Here is a 17,597-nt window from a genome sequence, read left to right on the forward strand (position 1 = left end):
TACAAATGTCTGTATAAAAATAATCGCTTTTAATATTTCATGTTTTTCAATCTTGATTAATAATTTTTGTGCTGACAAACAGCAGCTGGCCAAAATCAAATGTTTAAAAATCAGCAAAAATAAACTAATTAATTATAAACAAATCAATTAATAAAGCAATTGGAAAAACGAATGAATGTATAATGAATGTGGTCAAAAGCAACCAAAGGTGGACACCATAAAATATTTTCAAAATTTGTATAAAAAAATTAAATAAAAACCTAATTTACACAATATTTGGAATTTATCATAAGTTTTCTCCAAGTGTATTTGCATTCTATTCTTGTTGTAAAGAAAAACTGGAGCATTTTTGTTAAATGAAAACCATACTGACAGTTGGATGGAATTTGAAAATGTTTAATTGTATGTACGTATGTATTCTTGTATCTCTGTGTGCAATTGAGAAAACAGAATACATAATTTTTAAATTTTAAAAATGAAATTGAATCCAAATGAAACGTACAAATGTGTTGTTGCTATAATGTAAACACACTCTCATTTGGTACACAATAAATACCCAGCAGTTAAGCAAGTAGTCAATGTATCTCTAATTGACAGTTATTGTCACTAATATCTGATCATTTGACTGTTACCAATTTATATATTTTGGGTACTTTGACACGTATTTGCTATTTGTAGTGCAGCGATAAGACAATTGGTTACTTTATACATCCCAGGTAATCAAGCGTGAAGACAATTGCCACTTAATTGTCTCTAAGTAATCTAGAGTGTAGCCACTGTAGACGTTTTATTAACTGACGCTATTTAACCAGTACATGAATCCAATGCCTAGACTACTTTGGACCAGCTATTAGAGAGTCTCATGGCAATCAAAAAGGCTCAATTGACCCCCTGCTTAGGACATAGGGCACGTGTTAAAATAACTAGTCACGTTGCTAGTTATGTAACTAGTTCCCACCCTAAATGATGGGTAAAATCACTAGTTCGGGACTGTCTCCTAGAACTGCTGGGTAGTACTCTGCATACAATACAACTATAAATTTGTTTTATTTATTTTCTTTATAAATTATTATTATACTACGAGGAAAACATGTGGCACATAGGCAGTCATACAATAATAAAAACAAATTTTGTTGAAATATGGAATTTTCATGAAATTTTCACACATAATCTTAAAATAAACATGAGAATGTGTGAGGGAGAGAGTACCAAACTTACAGTGGGTGGAAAAAACTATGAGTAAAAAATTAAAATTGAAAAATTTTATTGAAATTGAAACGTATTTATAGAACAAATTAAACTTGGTTTTTAATATTTTTTAATTGAATTTTCTATTTACTTTTCATTTACACTGTAAATTCTAAATTCTTTATTTATAGCTGTGAAATATACAATTTATAAATAACATATTTATTTAGTTATTTCCTATATAAAACCATTAAAATGTTACAAATTAAATAATAAAATATAAATGTAAAAATAAGTAAAAAAAAACTAATAAATATGTTAATTAGCATTTGATTTACATGGCTAGTGTCTGTCTTGGCTGGATGACTGACTTTAAGTAATTTTTTACTACTATTTCTTACATTTTTTTCTTTTTCATTATCAAATTGATTAATTGTCTTCAAGTATTAAATCAAGCATAATGAGACAGACAAAAACACTGAATTTTGTAAAAACAATGTAAACAAATTAATGATTTCCAAGAGAAGTTAAACAAAGATTTATCTCTCCACACCAATGGACACAATAATGGATGAATGGATGGATGAATGGCTTTAGTGGTGCTAGCTGCTATAAACTTCAATACAAAATGTCAACTAAACTGGGTAGATGAAAAATATAAATTAAACACATAAGTAAGTAATTGTTTAAGATGAAGAAGGCAGTCATGATTTGAAAAGACACGCTATTTTAAAGTTTAATTTCCTACTATTTGGAGACAATATTAAAGAAACAATTTTACATAATTGATAGTTGATTAATCAGCAAATTTTAGGTGAATTTTAGGTAAATACAAAGTAAAATGTATAAAAAATTTAAGAAAACAAAAGAAAGCTTTATTATTAATAAAAATCAAGTTATTTTAACTTAAATTCTAATACATTTTAGTATATTTTTAATTGTTTACATTGTTGACATCATGTAAATAATTGCAAAAATAAGGTAAATACAAAATAAAATGTTTAAAAAATTTAAGAAAACAAAAGAATGATTTATTATTAATAAAAATCAAGTTATTTTACCTTAAATTTTATAGCATTTGTGTAATTTTTTTAATTGTTTACATAATGTAAATTTTCCAAAAAAATATATTTTTTATGTATTTTTTTAAACAACGTAACATTTTAAAACAAAATTGTTTTATTTTTAATTGTTGACATCATGTAAACAATGTAAAGAATTGCAAAAATATGGTAAATATAAAGTAAAATGTGTAAAAAATTTAAGAAAACTAAAGAACGCATTATTTTTAATATAAATCAAGTTATTTTACCTTAAATTTTAAAACATTTGTGTAATTTGTTTAATTGTTTACATCAAATAAAAATATTTTATTGACATAAAGTCAATATTGTAAATATAAAGAATTTCAAAAATTGTTTAAATCAAAGAAACATTTGATTGTCTTAGAAATAAGCATCAATTTTAACAAAATTTTATATAAATTTGTTAAAACTGTCAGGTACTGCTCTGGTAACAAACAACCAACTAACAAATCGCCTTTAACTTCTAAACTTTAAATAAAAAGATTAATGATGTTTTGCACAAACAATTAAAACCGTTTTTTTAGCACCTTGACAAATTTCTGTTAAAAAACTTAAAGCAAAAACATAGAAAATATACAGTGACAAACTAACTGGATGCATAAATTTACTTCAAAATTGTACAAGACCAAAAAAAAGTTATTGTACAAAGAGAAGAATCACTTATATCAGTTGTGTTAAAAAGCGCAACAAAAACAGCAACAATAAGAAGAAATAAAACCAAAAAAATAGAAAAAAAACTAACGACGAAGACACACCTTAAAGTGATTTCCGGTGTACTAGATACTCACTGAGCTTAATACAAAAACAAACAAAAATATAGACAAAATAGAAAAAAAAAATACATTAAAAATAAATTATTATTAAAAAAATGTAAGAGACACAAAACTTCAGTCAACAATTATTCACAGCTACTCAATTTGAAATGTAGACAAATAGAAAAAAACAACAAATGAAACATTTCAGACGGACTGGGACTGACTCTCTTACACACCGAATTACCAAGAGACGGTGGTCGGTCACAAGTTGTGTCAATTTAAATTAACGGAAATTAATCGAAAATGTGATTATTGAGTACAATAGAGACAATAACAGCAACAATTCATTATACACCAGTATAAAACTATTGTTTTAAATTAATGTTTAGACATGTAAACAAATTCTAAAGAATGTTTTAACAATTATAAAATACACATTTTTAGTTAAGAAATGTTTTAGAAAACTATTGATGTGTATCAGAGATTTTCAATTGGCTTTTCATTCTCTTTTAAGGATGGCATCTTGTTCTTAACAAATTTAGACATTTAATAGAAAACAAGTTGGAATGTCATCCTAAATTCTCTCCAGTTAAATGAAGAATTCCAAAAATTGCACTCGCAAATTGTTTTGTTAAAATTCATAACATTTTTTTTCGATTTTGTCTCACATTTTGGTCCATAATTTCTTTTCTATTGCAGCGATTTTGATAATTTTCAATACCAAACTAATTAGGACAATGATAAACATTTTTAGGTGAATCTCATTAAGTTTGATTGGGTATTTTGGACGAGAGCGTGTTTTACACAGACACACGGACATAGCTAAAACGGTAAAATCATAAGGATCAATGATATATTTTGGCTTTTAGATTAATATTTTGCAGTGTTTCACCTTTGATGGTTTGTACAATTGTTGAACTCTCTTTGAAACTTCAATAATTTTTTAAATAAATAATTTTTTAGTGACCTATTTTTCAATATAAATCTTATAAAATACTTAATAATGATGGGGAAAAAACTTACATCTGGGTGTTCTCTGACAGGTACATAGACTTTTTCATTTAATGTAACCGGTGTTCCTTCTGGTTCTGGCAACATTAATGGTTCTTTTTTAACGCCATTTATTTGAAATAGTGAGGCACGAACACGGGCAATTTCTGGAAATAGAAGAATTAAAAAACACAAGTTAATAATTTGTAATAAAGAAAAATATTTTATTTAATAAAAACAATGTAAAGTAATTCCCAAATTATAAAGATAGATAGAAATTCCCATAAAGATGCAATAGATGGCGTATCGTTTTGAGGGCAGAAAAAGGGCAACATTTTTTGCAAATAAAGAAAACTTAAGATAAGCTTTTATATATTATATAGCTGAAGTTTAAAAAACACTTGAAATATTGACCATTTATGGCAGCAACAAATTCAATGTTAAATACTAAAATAATCTTTAAATCTTGAAACTAAAACATTAAGATAATTTACCATATTTAAATGAAAATTTGCATTTGTAATGTTGTTGTAAGTGTCGGTAATTAATTTCAGATTTATTGTATTGTATTTATAGTTTTTGTTCTTTTAATAATTCTGATTTAATACCACTAAACGAGTCTGTATGCAAAATTAAAACAATTAACTAGACATGACATTATATGAGTCATTTGGATGGAAACTTGTTGTAATACCGCTTACATTACAACAAGTGTATTAAGAATATTTCAGTCAGTCAGTTTATTTGTTTTGTTTTTTTTTATTTTTTGGTATATAATTAAACAGTTTAAATCATCTATTATGGTCATAGTTTTTGATATTGTTTTCTATACACCCCTCTAAATGGCTTAATTCATACAATTTATGCATTAATTATTGTAATTAAATGAGTTTTGCTAATGAAAACATTGGCAAAATAAAACCGGCGTTTTAATTACTAGTTTAGCAGATAGATGAGGTGTTTTATTGTAAACAATTTAGCAAAATGGTGAATATGACATTAGAGACAAAATATTTATATGGTCAACGACAAGACTTTAAGTCCACATGTAATGTGATCAATAATTTGTACCGGTTTTGTATTATTTTTTTTCTTGGTCAGTTAAAGGTTATAATGTTAATAAGTATATGATTTTTATTAATTATCGCATCAAAAGATCATAATTATTATTTATGTTTGACAGTTAATGTGTTTTAATTGAAAGAAGCTCCACAGTAGCAATAAACACTGTGCAAATATTTATGTAAACAAATTTTAAACAAATTAAATCTCAAATTTTATTAATAAATAACATCTGGTAGCATACAATTCAATATTCAAACCCACGACATATTTGATACTATGTACTTTGAAACAATTATCATTATTTCTACAAACTCAGAATGAATATATTGGCTGTATGACTTAGAAATGGGGGATTTTTTCAAATAGTTTGCTTTTATTTTGAAACATTTGTGTGTATAACAGTTATTTCTATAGCTTATTTTGTGTATAACAGTTTTTTTCATATACATTTTTGTACGTAACAGTTTTTCAATAGAAAATTTAGTATATAACAATTTTTTTTATAGAACATTTAGTGTATAACAGTTTATCTACTGTGTATAACAGTTTTTAATGCATAGACATGTCTGTGTATAACAGTTTTTCTGTAGAAGATATTCTGTATAACAGTTTCTTCTATAGAAAATGTTGTGTATAAAAGTATTTTTATATAAAATTTTGTGTATAACACTTATGTCTTTAGCTAATTTTGTGCATAACAGTTTTTCAATAGAAAATTTAGTGTATAACACTTTTTCTATTATGAATAACAGTATTTTTTGCATAGAATTGTTTGTGTATAACAGTTTTTTCTATAAAAAATATTTTGTATAACAGTTTTCATATAGAAAATTTTCTGTATAACAGTTTCTTCTATAGAAAATGTTGTGTATAAATGTATTTTTTTATAGAAAATTGTTTGTATAACAGTTATTTCTATAGCTAATTTTGTGTATAACAGTTTTTTTTCACAGACATTTTTGTATGCAACAGTTTTTCAATAGAATATTTAGTGTATAACTGTTTTTTTACAGACAATTTTGTGTATAACAGTTTATCTATTGAGTATAACAGTTTTTTTTTGCATAGAAATGTTTGTGTATAACAGTTTTTCTATTGAAAATATTATGCACAACAATTTTTATATAGAAAATTGTCTGTATAACAGTTTTTCAATAGAAAATTTAATGTATAACAGTTTTTCTATTGTGCATAACTGTTTTTTTGCACAACAATTTTTGTGTAACAGTTTTTTCTATAAATAATATTTTGTATAACAGTTTTCATATAGAAAATTCTCTGTATAACAGTTTCTTCTATAGAAAATGTTTTGTATAAAACTTTTTTAATAGAAAATAGTGTGTATAACAGTTATTTCTATATCTAATTTCGAGCATAACAGTTTTTTATATAAAATTTTGCGTATAACAGTTTCTTCTATAGGAAATATTTTGTATAACAGTTTTCATATAGAACATTTTCGGTATAAGAGTTTTTGTATAGAAAATGTTGTGAATAAAAGCATTATTTATATACAATTTTATGTATAACAGTATAAATTTGAGTATAACAGTTATTTCTATAGAAAAGTTTGTGTTTAAAAGTTTTGAAATATAATTTATTTTAATTCTCAGTCTAATTTATACTACATTTTTTTATTGATTTTAATTACAATATATAGAGCTTGAGGTCAGATTTATATCTAACATTATTTTGATATTGCACCAAAATTTAATTTTCCATTCCTGCTCTCTCTCTCTCTCTTTTATTAAATTCATCTCTCTCTCATTAGTGATGCCACTTTAAGTGATGACAAGTTTGTGTTTTTCTTTTGCTGTATAATAACAGCTATTTTGTTTTGGAATAGAAAATTATCAATCATTTACAAATTATTATAATTTTAATATAATATTATATGAAATATTTCTTTTTTCTAATTAATATTTAAACATTTTCCTTATTTTGTAGGCTATTAATCACTTCAGGGCTCTGCTAAGTTATATGTTTCAAAGCAATGCCTATTATGGGCGCGGTTTACAACTTCAAACAAAATCTGCAACTCATTTTCATTTTCTATGTAGGTCACATTCATAAACATACATATGTATAACACTTTCAAATAAGCTTTTAATTAAATTTGCAATTAGTAATGAGAAAAAACAAGAAAAAAATCGGTATAAATAAGCAAATTGAAGAAAATAGTATGTGATACAACCATATGAAATATTTTTGAATTTCTTTTGTTCTTTCAAACATCTGCATAATATCATGCATGTACAAACAACCAAATATTTCTTGTATAATTTTATTATTTTAATTAAACAAACTCTGTGGCCATATATTAAATACGTTTTTCAGTGTGTTTGTGTTTTCTTTTCGGAGGGTTATAATAAAATCTCTAACATGATAAAAATACAAATTATTAGGAAAATGATTTCAATCTAGAAGAATTTCTTTGAAAGTTTTAGAAAAATAAAAAACTTCAAGTTGCAAATTAATTGAATTATTTTATGTTAAACAACAAAATGAAGTAATAAAGTACAAATGTTCAATATGTTTTAGATTAATGATCACCCGCACATTTGACCTCAGACATACGATTGAGCGCTCGCTCACACTTGCTGGCTGTGGCTGTTCTGATATTGAAACATTAAATGAATAAATTTGAATTCAATAGTATAGAATGGAATTACCTCATTCACCCTCAATCGCCCATTTTACTCACACTCCATTTACTTTACTTTTGGTTTAAGTTTTCAGTGTCCATTGTTTGTTTTTATTTATAGTTTAATTGACAAATGAGTTGTTGCAGTAAAGTACAACAGAACACCACCAAGTTTTCATAATTAATTCCAATATGGACAACATGACACTTTATTGTGCGAGATAATATCGATTTTTTATAAAATTTATTATTTTTATTTTTTCATGTTTTTGTAGAAATCTGATGAGGTTTTAGTTGTATAAGTTCATGCATAGAATATGTATAAATTTTGAATTTATGTTGCTGTTTTGAAGTTGGTAATTTAAATCTGTAAGATTTAGATGCAAATCATTTAAATTGTTTGTAAGTTTAATTTGAAAACAGGGTAGTGGTTCCAATACAATTAATGTGACAACCAGATCAGTATTGTTAGTTAAAGATTCCATTTTACAGTATAAAAATTAGCATATTGTAAAAGGAGCAAAATATTTGTATTATATGTATTGAAATTGTAATGATCCAAGACAAAATAACTGTAATTTTAGTGCGAAGAAATACACAAACTTGTCAGCACTTAAAGTGGCATCACTAAAGCGAGAGACAGAAATTTAATAATAAAAAGAGCAGGAATGGAAAAATAAGAACAAGAAATTTCCATCTCTGCTTCATACTTTCTTTTAATTAGAGCTCACAAATTGTTTACTTTATAGCAGAGCTACCATCTCCGATAAAACCTAAATATGCTAATGGCTGAAAACCTTAAAATATCGTTTAGCTAAATTAAATATTATTTAATAAATATCATGCTTTAGCAATTAAATTAAAATTCCTATTCAATTTAAACAATTTATTAACAAACTATATAAAATAATTAATTTAAATTAAAAAAAAAACATCATTAAAATATTTAATTTGTTACAGCGTTATACTCGTACATATCATGAAATTAATTTAATTTTATTGTTTAATTTAGTGACATATTTCACACCTTACAAATATTTTCAACTATTTCTCAATACAAAAGAGTTTCAATTAATAAATCAAAACATTGATCATTTAAATAATTATCATTGTTATTTTTAAACCACAATAAAAAAAAAACATTACAATTTGAATATCATCATGCCTTGGCTGACAAATATGAGGGAGTCATACAAATAATTGTCATTAGATCACTCACTCAACATTCTCTTGAGGCTTTGTACTCAGGTTAGTGTCATTCATGATCAGTTCTATTCAACCAGCCATATTCCCCCATATTGTATTTTACTGGCAGTTAATGTAACTCTGTAGTAGCAATTTATTTTATTTTTCTTGTTGCTATTTATTTGTTTATTTATTTAATAAATTTTCTATGGTGGGTGTTACAAACTGAATGATACTTATTAGACGCCGTCTTTATGGTTTTGTTAAAAATTATCAAAAACAACAACTAGTTTTTATGTAAATCTTTAAGATAAAAATCTTTGTAATTATTTCCTACTAGAAGGACACTACACTAACTGCTACTATTCATAAGTCGCTAAAGATTTTTAGGTTAAATTTGTTGTACAAAATGTTTGTTTCAAAGTGATAAATAATTTTGCTATAAATTGCCTTTGTTGTTGTCATTTATTTTTATATTTTTTTTTTTAGAAAATTGCTCATTTAATACTCAATTTATCTTGACGCTATTGAATCATGTCTTGACATTTATTTGTTTGAAGTCTTGTTTTGTTTTTATAACATAAACATTTTGACATTGACACTAATCTCTTGCCGAGTGCAGACTTTTAAGGAGCGAATAGTGTTGTTTGGGTTAAATCTCTATTTTGAGTTTAGCTTCGTTGTTGCCCATATGGTGGCTGGTTTGTTTCGCAACTGTAACCCAATGAACAAATACATACATATATGACCAATATCACAATGTTTAAGTAACTATACTCAAAACAATTCTGAAGAAAATACTATTATACATAATATATTCTAAACAAAATGTGTGTTATAAATAATTTTCTATAAAAAATACTGTTATACAAAAAAATTTCTATAGAAATAACTGTTATACACAAGATTTTCTATAGAAAATACTAAAGAAATATGTGTTATACACAAAATGTTCTATAAAGAATACTGGTATAAATGTTATACACAAAATTTTCTATAGAAAATACTGTTATACACAAAATTTTCTATAGAAAATACTGTTATACACAAAATTTTCTATAGAAAATACTGTTATACACAAAATTTTCTATAGAAAATACTGTTATACACAAGATTTTCTATAGAAAATACTGTTATACACAAGATTTTCTATAGAAAATACTGTTATACACAAGATTTTCTATAGAAAATACTGTTATACACAAGATTTTCTATAGAAATAACTGTTATATACAAGATTTTCTATAGAAAATACTGTTATACACAAAATTTTCTATAGAAAATACTGTTATACACAAAATTTTCTATAGAAAATACTGTTATACACAAAATTTTCTATAGAAAATACTGTTATACACAAAATTTTCTATAGAAAATACTGTTATACACAAAATTTTCTATAGAAAATACTGTTATACACAAAATTTTCTATAGAAAATACTGTTATACACAAAATTTTCTATAGAAAATACTGTTATACACAAAATTTTCTATAGAAAATACTGTTATACACAAAATTTTCTATAGAAAATACTGTTATACAAAAACTTTTCTATAGAAAATACTGTTATACAAAAACTTTTCTATAGAAAATACTGTTATACAAAAAATTTTCTATAGAAAATACTGTTATACACAAGATTTTCTATAGAAAAATACTGTTATACACAAAATTTTCTATAGAAAATACTGTTATACACAAAATTTTCTATAGAAAATACTGTTATGCACAAAATTTTCTATAGAAAATTTTCTATAGAAAATACTGTTATACACAAAATTTTCTATAGAAAATACCGTTATACAAAATATTTTCTATATAAAATACTGTTATACACAATACATTCTACAGAAATATGTGTTATACAGAAAATATTCAAAAGAAAATGCAGTTATATACAAATTTGTCTATAGAAAAAACTGTTATACACAAAATAAAAAATATTCTAAAGAAAATACTGTTTTTTATAGAAAATTTTCTATAGAAAACACTGTAATACACATAATTCTCTACGGAAAATACTGTAATACAGAAAATATGTCTTTGACTTTCTCTGTTATTGAAATGTCGCCATATTGAAAGGGAGATATAGAAGGAATGAAAATACTGTAATACACAAAATATGACAACAACATTATTTTCTAATTAAAAGAGAGTGGGAGTGAAAATACACAAAATATGGCAACATCTTAAGTTTCTTCCTTGTTTCACTTTCTCTGTTGTGGTAACTTCGCCATATTGAAAGAGGAGAGAGGAAGAGTGCTGCTAACGCAACACACATTGCAAAAAACAGCTAAACTATTTTAAGTGTTAAAAAAGGCCCAATGTTGTGACAATTACAATCCGAATATTTTGTTGTATTGCAAAAAAACCTATGACATTTTGCATTTTTAAGAGTTATTTTTTTAAACATGAACCACTCTAGTATTCTTTTCGCTTTCCATGCCAATTCATCTTTGGAATCCTCCTATAAACATTTGATTTACTGGGTTACAGTGGCGCTTAACTCTTTACACTGTGTGTAAGCGATTTATTTGACACATGATACTGTTTATTTTATTTTATTATTTATTTTTTTTCTTTAATCCTGTTTAACTCTCAGATTAAATGATTTTAGTGATAATTTGTTGTTGCTATTTCTTTTAAATATTTATGTTTATTTAATAGCAATACAAAAAAATATTGTTATTTTCAGTTAATGCCAATTGTCAAAGTCATAAAAACAATTCATGCTTAAATTATGACATATGGGCAAAGAGTGTGTCATATAAACCTTGAACATGTGGCTACTAAAAATATTGAAAATTATTTTGTGTACATGTGAAAACAGTATAGATTGTTTTGATTTGGTTGGGATTTATTTTACCAAATGATCGGTCAGTTTGTGTGTTAGCGTTAAATGTTTTGTATAGATTGTTAGGTTTACAGTGACTGTTAAAATTTTGATTTTAATTTATAATTATTTTCTTTCTAATTAAAATCAGCACAGCATCTTTTGATGACAGATATAAAAAAAGAATCTATTAAATTTATACCGTACGTGATTTAACTACTGACACTTAATCATTTCAAATGTGTTTAATGTCCGAGTAGGCTACTCGTTTTTTTTTTGTTTTTAAAATTTATAGTAGTTAGCATATTTAATTTTTTTTATTATTTTCCCTCTACAAAAAAAGACATGCTTGCAATTAATTAAAAAAAAAGTAGCTTTTAAGCTTTTGTAATTAATTAAACGTGTGGCAAAAAATTTCCTCAATTACATTTTTCTTGTGAACCTACCGATGCCAACCTCTTTCCAGCCCGCCTTTAAGTTGTTGATTTTATTATTGAAATTGCCTTTTAGGGCAATACGTTTCATACGTTTGAAATAGATTTGTTTTCTTTTGATCATTGTAGAAATTATGTGGGTGTTTTAAATGTTTGCTTCAAAAAGGTTGCCGTTTAAAGTTGAGTTTATATTAGCATTAAAAAATAAATTCTTAATTATTTCCATTAGAAATTTCTGTTTTACACAAAATTCTCTATAGAAAAAACTGTTATACAGACAATTTTATATAGAAAAACTATTATACACAACATTTTCTAAAGAAAACACAGTTATACCCATATTTTTCTACGGAAAACAATGTTAAATACAAAATGTTCTATATAAAAAAACTCTTATACACAAAATGTTCTATAGAAGAAACTGTTATACCCAAGATTGTCTAAGGAAAAACTGTTATACACAAAATTGTCTATAGAAAAAAACTGTTATACACAAAATTTTGTATAGAAATTGTCTATAGCAAAACTGTTATACCCAAAATTTTCTATAGAAAAACTGTTATACAGAAAATTTTCTATAGAAAACACATTTATACCCAAACTTTTTTTACAGAAAACAATGACATACACAAAATATTCTGTAGAAAAACTGTTATACAGAAAATTTTCTTTAAAAAAAACTGTTATACAGAAAAAAACTGTTATACACAAAATTTTGTATAGAAATTGTATATAGCAAAACTGTTATACCCAAAATTTTCTATAGAAAAACTGTTATACAGAAAATTTTCTTTATAAAAAAACTGTTATACAGAAAATTTTCTAGAGAAAAACTGTTATATACAACATTTTCTATAGAAAACACAGTTATACCAAAACTTTTCTACTGAAAACAATGATATATACAAAATTTTTTATAGAAAAAACTGTTATACAGAAAATATTCTTTAAAAAAAAACTGTTATACAGAAAATTTTCCTACAGAAAATGTTGTATATAACAGAAAACAATAATATACACAAAATTTTCTATAGAAAAAACTGTTATACACAAAATTTTCTGTGGAAAAAAACTGTAATACACATAATGTTGTATATATTTTTTATAGAAATCACAGTTATACCCATACTTCTCTACAGAAAACAATGTTATACGAAAATTTTCTATAGAAAAACAACAAATGTTGTATAGAAATTAGTGTTAAACACAAAATTCTCTATATAAATCAGTGTTATACACAAAAATGTCAATAGAAAATACTGTTATATAGTTTTTTTTTTGCCACCACTAAACAAACAAGATTGTAATTGAAAAATTTTAACAGATTAGAAGTTAATTAAAGTGTATGAGGAATATAGGCCATGTATTTTTAAAAAAATACATCAAAAACAACAGTTTAGTATTAATATGGCAACCTTATGTGAGAGAACTTAACAGAAAGAGAATCCTTTAGTGTTAGCAATTTAGCGATTTTTCTTCAATAAATTGAACTCAAAAAAAAATACTAAAAAATATTGTAGTTATGTGATTTATAATGTAAATTTTGATAAATAAATAAAATTTCATAATTTTGTCAGGTATTTTTTATATTTGATTTTATTGTTAATTGAGTTTTTTTTTAAATCTCAATAATTTCCAATTAAAACAATACAAATATAGTTTTTTATGCGGAGGCTTAAGTTAAAATTCATTAGTTTTTTATATTTTGCGAAAACTTAACAATAACAAATTAAAAGTTGTTTATAGTGATGGCCGTACAATTAAATTGAATCATTGTCATTGTGTCTCAGGCCCTATTTTGGCAAGGCATACCAAATAAGGCTCCCCTTATTATAATTCAGCTTCTCTGGAATATTGTGTAGGCTTAAATGTTGATTTTTTTTCAAATGAATTTCAATTGAATTTTTTTCAATTTTACTGAAAAGCATGACGCATATTTTTGTCTTCTTTTAAAACCGAAGATGACGTTATTTATACAACAGATTTTTGGGGAAAAATTTCAAATCAAATCACACAAATACTTTTCAATACTAATTAAATTCTATAATAAAAAGGAAGTAAAATCAAATAATTTTGAAATTTTCACACATTGTAAAGCAATTTTAATACTAATTTTCTAGCAATGCTATTTCGATATATTTCAATTGAGTCAGAAATAAAGGGTTTCATGTGTTTTGTGTGTGTTTATGTTTTACAATTCTCTGAATCATCAACTTATGATCGAACAGAAATTAGTTTATTTGATTTTGTGGCTATTGCTTATAAACAACGAAAATATATAAAGAAAAAAAAACTGTGAGCTCTTAAAAATATTTAAAATTAGCATATTGCTGTCAATAAATTGTCAAATTTATGCCAATAAAACATTTGCCAAAAATACTCGCTCAACAAACGCAAATTACAAATTTCTTTTATTCATTGTAAATTTATGTTTGTTCATACGTTTGTTTGGTCATAAATCTTAATAAAATGTAAAAAAAAAATTTAAAAAATTTGTATTTCTTGAATTTAAATTGAGTGCTAGCCAAGGTAATAAAAGGGCAAATACGAATGTTGTATACACTGCACACGATTTAACAAATTTCATATTAGGATTATTATCAAATTCATGTTGTAAAGGTTTATCCCGAACAAATGTAATTTATAGGCTTTTGTAACAAAATTGACAAATAAATTCCGTAATCAAATAATAGAAAATTGTATGTTTCAATTACGGTATTAGTTATTTTTTAAAGGATTTTAAAAAAAATTTGAGCAATTTAAAATTTTTTTAATAGAAAATTTTGAAAAAAAAAAATCTAAAATCTAGGGAATAACCCTCCTAAATATATTTTGCATTATTTTTTTCCGTTTTGTTTTTTTTTATTATTATTATTTAACATTCAGTTTATTTAACAAATTCACAATGATTGAAAATCAATTTATTTATGCAAATTGGTAACAAAACTATTTTCGACAGTTTACAAATTGTGTCAGAGTTTTGTGTGAATATTTATTTATATAAAGACAGCTATAGTTTTATTTTAAGTTTAGAGCAGCGTTAATCATAAAAATAAACACAACTTAATAGAAAAATAGAAAAAATTTGTTAAACATTTAAGTAGACATTGATGTGCTAGGAGGTATTTATAAAAGGCGCCATTAGAAGATGATCAAACTCATTTGACGATTAGGTATTTAATAGCGTAATATTTAGTAAATAAAGGAAAAATGGCTTAGTTGGCATCATTGTTTCAAAATTGTTGCTCAGAAGAGAATTTTCTCAGTTTGGTGTTGCCATATTGCAGCAGGAGTTTTTGCACTATTGCAAAATGCTGCATTTTAAAATGACAAATTAGTTTTAAATTAAAAAGCCGTTCGGAAACCGGCTTCGCATACAAATTGTTCTTCCAAAACATACAAGTTTCTTAGAAATTCGAGTTTCGAAGGACAAAACGTCTAAAATATGAAAGAGAACTAATGAAAATTAATGGTATGCTGAATGAGAATTTATAATAAACCAATTTCTTTTTTGTTTATTTAACAAATTAAAATCATTCTCCAAAATTAAAATAATTTTTTTTAAATAAAAATAAAATCTTACAAATTTAATGTAACCCGGACAAATAAACATTTTAAGTACTTATATTTCATAATAATAATAATTAGTTTTCCTAACACTTCCTCCAAAAGCTTATTTCGACAATAAACAAATGAATACAAAAATTTGTTAAACTTACGCCCTTCCAATTAAAATGATTTATTGACTATGACATAAATCAATATGCTTGACATCATCTAATAAACATGTTAATAATAATAATGAAATGAAATGAAATGAAAGAAAAACTAAAAATGAAACAAAAATCTTTATTTGAAAACAAAATTTAATGATGCTTATCAACAAGTTTAAGAAGGATTTAAAACAAAATAGTATTGAACAATGAAATTGTTTGTTTTTGGTGTTAAAATATTCACAATATTTGTATAAATCTAATAATAATACTATTATTTCATTTAAATGAAGCTTCTTCTTTAGCCATTTTTATTTATTTGTTGTATTTAATTTGTTTTGTAATTTTTTTTAAGGTGACACATTATTAGCAGCTAGAAAATCTTATCAGATTTTAAAAATAAACAAATGAAATAAAATTCAATTTACAATGCAAATGAATTATTGAAATTGAACAAAACAAAAACTCTAAATATTAAGTCATTCATCCTAAAACAAAAACTAATTTAAATCTTAAACAAACAATTTATTTTCAAAAATTCAAAATTATTTTACAATTTATTGTTTTGGCAATATTTTCCTCTATATTAATAGAGTTTAGTTTAAACATATGGCCATTTTACTTTCGATTTATTTGTTTTGTTTACATTTTCCTTAATCTCTTATTCCTCATGAAGATGGCAACTATGGAGAGAGAGTCCTAGAGTTCTCTTGAGAACTTTTAAAAGCACATTAATGACCACAGGCGTAAAACGTTGATTTGTTTTAATTTTATTTAAAGTAACCAAGAAAATAAGCTCCTTAATTTAATTATTTGAAATAAAATTTAATTTTACTGTAGTTTTTATTTTAGTCTCTTCTTATTTTAATACTTTAGGAAAAAAATCATTATTAAAAACCAAAATCCATTGTTTATTTTTTTTAAAAAAAAACAATATTTTATTGCACTATTTCTCAAGCATAAATAAAATGTACGTTTATTTGTTTTAAAATAAATTAATTAATTCTTTAAATTTTGAGCGCAAAATTTATGCATTTTATGATTTTAATCTGATTATTTGTTTATTTTGTTTTGCCATTATTGTAAACACTGCACAGTGGGTTTATTATTCAAATTCCTTATTAAACTAATATTATTTTTAAAACTGCTCAATGTTTTAAAAAGATATTTAGAAAAGTTTTTGGCGAAAACAAAATTTTTGATTTTTAAAAACTCACAAAAGAATAGAAAACAATCAAAATAAGAATTTATTCTTAGGCCTTAAAGTTACATTGATTTTATTCAGCACATTTTTGCCAAATATTAACCCTAATACCTAAATCGTTCTTAATTATGGCATAATTTTAAAATTTGCCAAGTTAAAACAGTATTTGGCCTATAAAATAAACATACAAAATTGTTTTAATCTATTTTAATGCCAAAAACACTTTAAAACCAAAAAAAAAAAACAAAAACAAAACAAGTTTCCTAATGATAAAAACCAAACTAAAGTAAAATAATTAATGTATGTTTAAATGTAAACATGCCAGATATAAACGATTTTTTGCAAACAGCCTAATGGGGATTTTTTATTAAAAAAGTAGAAGAAAAGAACTAAAATCCAGTGAATAATAAAAAAATATAGAAAAGAAGATTTTACAAGCGTTTTTATTTATTTTTCTTTACTAAATTACATCATAATTACCAAAATTTTCCGCTATTTTT

General features: G+C 24.5%; 1 protein-coding gene across 9 annotated transcripts in view; it reads right to left on the reverse strand.

The window, feature by feature from the left end:
- how (protein held out wings) overlaps positions 1-17,597 on the reverse strand; it is a 105,396-nt gene that overhangs the window by 46,592 nt on the left and 41,207 nt on the right. For all 9 annotated transcript variants that reach the window (XM_065498044.1, XM_065498043.1, XM_065498050.1 and 6 more), the window contains exon 2: positions 4,052-4,185. In XM_065498044.1, the coding sequence (XP_065354116.1) occupies positions 4,052-4,185 (134 nt within the window). The remainder of the gene's footprint in view (positions 1-4,051; positions 4,186-17,597) is intronic.

Source organism: Calliphora vicina, chromosome 1, assembly GCF_958450345.1.
Source record: "Calliphora vicina chromosome 1, idCalVici1.1, whole genome shotgun sequence".
In the NCBI taxonomy this organism is placed as follows: domain Eukaryota; kingdom Metazoa; phylum Arthropoda; class Insecta; order Diptera; family Calliphoridae; genus Calliphora; species Calliphora vicina.